At 43.7% G+C, this 8596-nt stretch overlaps 1 protein-coding gene across 1 annotated transcript; it reads left to right on the top strand.

Annotated features, from left to right (window-relative positions):
• Positions 1-7854: 7854 nt before the first annotated feature.
• LOC145242785 (uncharacterized) lies at positions 7855-8343 on the top strand. The gene has a single exon (XM_080105920.1). It carries the CDS (start codon positions 7855-7857, stop codon positions 8341-8343), a length of 489 nt encoding a protein of 162 aa, XP_079962046.1.
• Positions 8344-8596: the final 253 nt, after the last annotated feature.

Genomic DNA, 8596 nt, shown 5'->3' with positions numbered 1-8596 from the left:
TGCCAAGCCGAATACAAGTTTTCTAACACAGAGGAAAAAATGAACCACCTGATGTACATGGACGACCTGAAACTTTTTGCAAGGACCAAAAAGGAACTAGAGACACTAATAAATATTACTAGGATCTTCAGCCAGGATATCCAAATGGAGTTTGGTATGGAAAAGTGCATACTACTAGTTATGAGAAAGGGAATGTTAAGTTGTCTCCCTTTATATTGGCATTAATATGCATATAATTTGTTAAGTTATCTCCCTTATAAAAAGGCAGAGTTAACGAACTCTTCTTTTAAAAAGATGGCGTCGTAATGTTTATGTGTTTGTTAACCGTTAAACTCTAATCGTGAGTGTGTAGCATATTTATTCAATAATGTATTAGCTGCTGTAATAAATTATATATATATTGTTTATATATATACCATCGGAGTTGGATTATTTTACTGGTTTTTCATGGTAGCAGAGCGTAGTTGCGAGCGAAAACGATCTACGGAACAATAATTGAAGTTTTTTTTAACGAACGACTACAAAGAGGAAATGGCCGTTAACTACAAAAAAAACCCTAGATTTGATGAGAACGACTACCCATGCTGGAAAAATGAAATAAAGATTTGGACAATGATGACGGATTTACCAAAGAACAAACAGGCATTGGCTGTTTGCCTTTCACTTAACGGAAATGCAAAACGGGCAGCTATGGGAATTGAAGTGGAAGAACTCAACACAGACAAAGGTATGTCGAATCTTATTAATGTATTAGACAATTTGTTTTTAAAGGATTCTCTAGGCTCTATGTACGAGGGTTACCAAAATTTTGATAAATTCCGGCGGCCTGAAAACATGAGTATCTCTGAATATATTATAGAATTCGACCAGAGATATCTCAAAAGTACCAAGTTTGAAATGACTTTGCCGGATGCCGTCCTAGCTTTTAAACTATTAGATAAGTCAGGCCTGGATTATCAACAGCGCCAACTCGCATTGACAGCGTGTGCTTCTGAAACAAAAATGTAGTAGGCAAAAAAAATAAATAAATAAATGTTCTGTCAGCAACAGTACAACTTCAAAATAGTCAATATCGCCCACCTCCAGAAGAGAGGGAATTCCTGTCCGTGATAACCGTGGTAAAAGAACACACACTCCAATCGCCAGAAATACCCACACACACAGTTTGCAGGACACTGCCGACTCGTCTCTAGCCTCCTGCTTTTATAGTGGCCGGGAATTATCCATTTGCATAATCACATGAGACAGATTTTCCGAGAGTTGCATGGGGTAAATGCTAATAAAAACCCCCGGACGCCATCTTGGAATTCTCTTTTTCCCCCCAACTGGTGACACAACAGACATACCCGAGGTAAGCTCTTTTTTCCCTCATTTTAGTTATTGCTGCTTCTGCTACACTCCCCCCTGATCTCATGATCACAAATGGGGCAGGGGGGCAGTCGTCTCTGTCTGGTACTTCTCCGAAGAACCGGAGGCAGCACTTCCTCCCTGCCATCCTCCTCATCGCCATTATTGCCACCAGTCTGCTCCATAGGCGGTGTTTCACAATCAGGGCAGGGGGGCAGTATTCGTTTCTGTCGGGTACTCCTTCGTAGAGGCAAGACGGGTGGTCCTTCCTCCGCTTCTTCAGTATGTACATTATATGGCTCAAAATCCTCTTCGTCGTCCTGCATCATACTCTCTGTCTTTTCAGAAGACATCATACTGTCTGAGTCTCCCTCTTCCTCCGATGTAACAACATAATGGCGAGGGCGCAAATCCTTCACGTGACGAGGCACACCGTCCACCAAAATTGACTGAGGGCTGATCACCTTGGTCACCTCACCCTTGCCGAACCTCGTGGTACATCGATTTTGCGGTCTTCTGACCCATACGCGATCTCCAACCTGGTAAAAGCTGTTCTTGGGACCTGTGACTCAGTTGCGAGATTGGTCTCCTTTACTCGAACTTCATATTGATAAATCCTATTGGCAGGCGCAGTGGAGGGAGATGTGTCGTCTCTTGGTGTGATGTTATACCAGTAGACAGCCTCCTGTATGGGATAACACATTCTAGCCGCTATTCGTTTCACTGTACGATGACATCGCTCCGCTATGCCATTCCCGGCTGGAGCGTATGCACAGCGGAATCGCAAGTGAACTCCCCATTTACATGCAAATGCTTGGAACATATTGCTGCAGAAAGCTGTGTCATTGTCTAAAAGGAGTTCATGCGGCGCGCCACGCTCGAGGAACACTGCCTCCAACTGATGAATTACGCTTGCCGAGTCCTGCCTTGCCAATTTCCTCCAAATGGAGAAACGCGATGGACCACAGTCTGTTAAAGTTAAAAAATGGAAGGTGCCATAATGCGTGATATCCATTCCAATTCTCTGCCAATTCTCGTTAACTTCCAGCTTTCCCTTTTCCCACCTGACTGGCGCTGGGTCAATGGACTGACATTCCTCGCATTTCTGTATGACCGTTCTGACAGTTGCTTTTGTCGTGGTTGGACATCTTCTCCTGACAAAGTAGGTAGTGCGTCGCACCCCCGGATGTCCACTATCTTTGTGAATAGCCATGATTTGACTCTCATCCAGCTCGTCTGTGTGGACCGCGCCTATCACTGGGTCAAGACCGTTTTTCTTTTTCATTGCCTCAAACCACCGCTGTGACACTCGTGTCAGTCGGTCAGCAATGTTTCGTGCTGATGGAACCAGCGTCACATCCACTGTCAGCCCGTACTCTTTCACGAGCTCCTTAAGAGTGCTTAATCGCCTCCTAATAAGCATCTCGCTTGCTGCTTTGGTGCGTACTCGCGCCTTTCCAGTTAGCGTGTCTGAGACCCAATGGTATACGCAAACAGAATCTGTCTTTATGTGTAGCACCTTGCTCTGCCACTGGAGAGCCAAATTGATGCCTTTCAATACGGCATCCAGTTCAGCCAAGTTGATATGTTGAGAGTCATCTTCAGGTCGCAGCCAACATGCATCTTCCAGCACAGTTTCACATATCTCCAAGGCTGCCCCAATTGCTAGGGAGCTAGCATCGACCCATACATTCAGCTCTTTGCCGTCCACACACCAATTTCCCTGTGCCGGATCGTTCTGCTGTGCAGATTTTAAGGTTTCGAACATCATACGATGTAGTACGGCGTCCCTTGCTTCATCATCCCAGCCCTTCGTTACCGAACTTACTCTCCTTCTGAGTATTCCGCAAGCCACACGAAGCCAACCGCACACCGGAAAGTGCCCGACAAGTCGACCACACAGGGAAAAGATTGTTCGTCGCGTAACAATACTGGGAGCCTCCGGAATTGCATTTCCTCGCTTCCACCGCAGTTCATTGCATTCCATCCTGACTGCCAATCCCAGCACCCGTGCACCGTCCTTCAACTGCTCCGGGTTCTTGCACTCCAACCCGAACTGCGCGAGGTGTTCTCTCACACGGGTCGCGGGCACCACGTCTTCATTGACAAAAATGTCATCAATGTAAGCAAATGCTGCGCGGCTTATAACTTCTTCCTGAGATAGTACTTCGCTGACAATTGCTCTCATTATCAAGGGAGCCACATTCAAACCAAACCCCAGACGGGTCAGACAGTATTTTTTCCCATCGATTTCCACAGTCTGGTATGGCCACAGTGTCTCATGGACCCGGACTTGTAGGTATGCTCTTCTGAGGTCCAGTAGAGACACGTTAGCACCTTTTTGTCTCCACTCACGCAGCTTAGCCGCACAAACATCTGCGTTGGCCGTAAATGCGTCTACGTAATGATTTAGCTCCCGGTAGTCCATGACCGGGCGCACTTTGGCTTTGTTCTGCTGTATCACAGCCATCAGGGGAATTAGACCTTTGGGGGGTCTCAATTTATCCTCTGGGTATGGCACGAGCCAACCATTATCTATCCAGGTGTGGAGCTCCTGCGTGTATTCTTCACGAATTTCTGCTGGCACTGGGTACTCTGACACTCGATTATGCAGCCTTTCAGGGGGGTGGTCCACAGACCATTTCCACGATGCGGTCCACGTTCGGTTTTGATGGTCAAAGGTAGCAGTGAAATCTGGTTCATCGATAGAAATGGCTGCGCATTTAATACTTTTCCTGGCGCCCAGCCGCACTGATCCTGTAGGCTTGACAACGACACCTCCTAGAGCTTTTATGGCGTCGATCCCTAGAAGCAAGTCAAATCCCAGTGGCTTGTCATGCGCCACCAACACATCGACTCTGGCAGACACACCTTCTTCAGTGGATACAGAGACCGTTCCAACACCGCAGCACGCATGGGACATTCCACCAATTGTGTTGACATTTACGTTTGTTTTTCTCCAAGACCGGCACCGGTCTGCATGTAAAATTGTCCTGGAGCATCCTGTATTAATAAGCGCCAAACATCGCGTCCCGTCAACATGGATGCTTATCACCGGGAGCGTCGTGTTCACATCTTGGTTGGGAAGGAGACTGGCGCTTATGCGTCCTCCCCTTGCTCGTTTCCCGAGCAGTTCCGAGCCCAGTGTCCACTCTCACCGCAACGGTAACACCGTGTTCCACGTTTTCGACAGTCCCTTGCAAGGTGGCCTTTAACATTGCATTTGAAACAGGTCAAATTAACAGGATTATTCTGGGCCCTGTTGTTGGGTGAGCGTGTGGCCGCAACCACATCCTGATTTTGTTCGCCAGTCGTCGTCAAAATTCTCGCTCTCGACATTAGCTCCCCCATGGTCAGGGCTTTGATGTTCGGCACCTGTTGAAGAGCAATTGAGATGGTGTCAGGGAATCCAGTGACAAAAATTAATTTTGTGAGTCTCTCTGAGCTTTCTCCTGTGAATCCGGCCAATCCAACCAACTGCCTGATTTTGTTGGCGTACACATCCACACGTTCACCAGCCCATCTAACCATAGTTATTTTTCTATATGCTGCAAACGCGTCATCAGTAAATGCCTCCTTTAATCGAGCCTCAATCTGGTCTATTTTCTTTTGATCGTCCTCCTCCATTTCCATGTAGAGGGCCAGTGCATCGCCTTCCAGGTATAAAGGTAGCAGACTCGCTACGTCATCCACCTGCTGAAGTTGTGCGACAAGTCTCACTTTTTTCAGCCACGCTACAACGTCTCCCTCGCCAGAGAACGGCTTGATAATATCACTGCTTATCCGCACCTTCGCCATATTCGGGCCAAAATAGCTTGAAACAAAAATGTAGTAGGCAAAAAAAAAAAAATAAATAAATGTTCTGTCAGCAACAGTACAACTTCAAAATAGTCAATATCGCCCACCTCCAGAAGAGAGGGAATTCCTGTCCGTGATAACCGTGGTAAAAGAAGACACACTCCAATCGCCAGAAATACCCACACACACAGTTTGTAGGACACTGCCGACTCGTCTCTAGCCTCCTGCTTTTATAGTGGCCGGGAATTATCCATTTGCATAATCACATGAGACAGAAACGTGATTTTCCGAGAGTTGCATGGGGTAAATGCTAATAAAAACCCCCGGACGCCATCTTGGAATTCTCTTTTTCCCCCCAACTGGTGACACAACAGACATACCCGAGGTAAGCTCTTTTTTCCCTCATTTTAGTTATTGCTGCTTCTGCTACAGCTTCGTCAGAATTGAAATATAAAAACATGAAGTCCGCGTTAAAACGTATATTTGGAGAATCAAATGTTATACCTTCTAATGAGGAGCCTATTGTAAAGCAGGAAACCGCTTTATATGCAACAACATCAAGGAAACAAAAATTCCGTAACTTTCCTAGATCAGATACGGGAAAATCTAATAGATTTAGAAACGGGAACCCTACTAACAGATATGGGAAAGTTACTAAATGTTCTATTTGCCAGAGCGTTTTGCATTGGTGGAGAGAGTGCCCCCACAAAAGTGAAGCTGTTAGGTTAACCGAAACAGACGAATTGGAGCATAAAGAAACAGAAATGGAAGAGTGTAACATCACACTTCTCTCACACGATGAATATTCTCCAAGTAATTTTTTTTTTAGTTGAGTCATTGAACATGGCAGTGATTGACACAGCTTGTACTCGGACCGTTTGTGGCCAAAGATGGTTGGATGAATATAAAAAGAATATCAACCAAGAAGATATTATTATTAAGAGAAGTAATAGACCCTTCCGATTTGGCGACGGAAAAATTATAAACTGCTCTACCCAGGTAACTCTACCGGCGATAATAGATTCCACTAGGTGTAATATAAGTGCTGAGGTAATTCAAGCTGATATTCCTCTGCTTTTGAGTAAAGCTTCGTTGAAGAGGGCTGGAGCTGTTCTGGATCTTAATTCAGACAAAGCTGTCATGTTTGGGAAGCCAGTGGACCTACAATTCACATCTAGTGGACATTACTGTGTAGATATTCTTGGTAGCGGTCATCATACAAGAAACTCCCATTCCAATGTGCTAATTGTTGATAACATGACCAATAAAGAAAAAATAAAAAGTTTAGAAAAACTGCACAGGCAGTTTGGACATGCCTCAGCTGAGAAATTAAAACTGCTATTAAAATCTGCTGGCTCAGATGTTGTGGAGGTGGCTAAAATTTTGGAAAAAATTGTAGCCAATTGCGAAATATGTAGGAAGTATAGAAAACCTGCACCAAGACCAGTTGTTGGTTTTTCCTTAGCTAATGACTATAACCATAATGTAGCCATGGATCTTCATCAACTCGAACCTAACCTATGGTATTTGCATATCATAGATGAATTTTCCCGGTTACTAACACTAAGCAGTCATCTAAAATTGTAAAAAAATTCATTCAATGCTGGATTAGTATCCATGGAGCACCTAAACGAATGTTCAGTGATCTGGGAGGTGAGTTCGACAATGCTGAAATGAAAGATATGGCTGAAAATTTTAACATAGACATCTTTATCACTGCTGCATATTCACCCTGGAGTAATGGTCTATTGGAACGACACAATCAGATACTAACTTAAATATTATTGAAGTTGAGGTCCGACTACACTCTGGATTGGGAAACAGCACTAAATTGGGCCATTATGGCAAAGAATTCGTTACAAAACGTACATGGATATAGCCCTTATCAGATAGTTTTTGGAAGAAATCCAAACATTCCCACGATCCTTATTGATAAACCACCTGCACTAGAAGGGACCACCACAAGTGAAGTTGTAAAAAACAACATAAATGGATTGCATGCTGCAAGACAGGCTTTTATCAAAGCCGAATCATCTGAGAAAATTAGAAGGGCCTTAAGGAAACAAACGCGCCCCACACCTGATCTCTGCTCATCGTGGGATAAAGTTTATTACAAAAGACCAGACAATCAAGAATGGAAGGGTCCAGGTGTTGTCATTGGTCAGGATGGTCCTGTGGTATTTGTCAGACATGGTGGAATGCTTGTGAGAGTACATAAATGCAGATTGCGTTTGTGTAACTCACCACTTGCGGATGTAAACTCTAATGAAATTTCAGTGGCATCAAAAACCTCTGATAGCCAGGACTATAATTATGAAACATCTGATGAGGAATATACTGAAACAGCTGAGGTTGGGACAAAAAATCACCCACAACCCGATCCTATAGCCAAGATAAAGCCTGGTAACATCATCACATACAACCAAAAGGGAAGCAATGGGCAAATACAGGCGGAAATAATAAGTCGGGCTGGAAAAGCCACCGGCAGAAACAAACATTGGTTTAATGTGAAAATCCAAAGGCCAGTAAACTTGGAGAATGAAGAGATGTCGGTAGATTTAAGTAAAGTCACGGATCTTAATGTGGCAGAACCACTGATAGGACCTACAGAAGGACCTGATAACTGCCAACAAAATTATTGGAAAAGCTAAGGCATCCAAGCTATCATTGAAGTATCAACATCTTGGTGACATTGATCAGTTACGTTTGATGATATTTAGTGATGCCGCTTTGGGAAATCTTCCTGATGGTGGAAGTCAGGGGGGTTATGTCATATTCCTCACTGGGACATCTGGGAAAGTCTCACCGATCTGGTGGAACTCAAAGAAAATCAGACGGATTGTCCACAGTACCTTATCTGCAGAAACAATTTCAATGTCTGAAGCTATTGATATGGCTGTCTTCATCTCCACCCTGTTTGGTGAATTGACAACAGGAAGAACAAATCCCAAGAGTCTACCTATAATTTGTGCCACTGATTGTAAATCTCTCTATGAAGCGGTCAAATCAACAAAATCTGTCAAAGAAAAACGATTACGGATCGAAATCAGTGGTATTAAGGAACTTGTGGAAAATGGACAGATTGAAGAGTTCCAATGGCAAGAGACAGGAAGACAATTGGCAGACTGCCTCACTAAATGGGGTGCATCCCCTTGGTTATTGAGAAGCGTCTTACAACAAGGCAGTTTGAATGATTGAAATTAAAAATAAAAAAAAATAAAAAAATAAAAAAAAGAAACTTTTAAAGATGAGTTTGTTAAGTTGTCTCCCTTTATATTGGCATTAATATGCATATAATTTGTTAAGTTATCTCCCTTATAAAAAGGCAGAGTTAACGAACTCTTCTTTTAAAAAGATGGCGTCGTAATGTTTATGTGTTTGTTAACCGTTAAACTCTAATCGTGAGTGTGTTGCATATTTATTCAATTAATGTACTAACTGCCGTAATAAA

The sequence above is a fragment of the Euprymna scolopes genome, chromosome 21, assembly GCF_053919585.1.
Source record: "Euprymna scolopes isolate OS-2025 chromosome 21, ASM5391958v1, whole genome shotgun sequence".
NCBI classification, from domain to species: domain Eukaryota; kingdom Metazoa; phylum Mollusca; class Cephalopoda; order Sepiida; family Sepiolidae; genus Euprymna; species Euprymna scolopes.
Note: the sequence above shows the minus strand (reverse complement) of the source record. Positions and strands in the feature narration are given on the sequence as shown.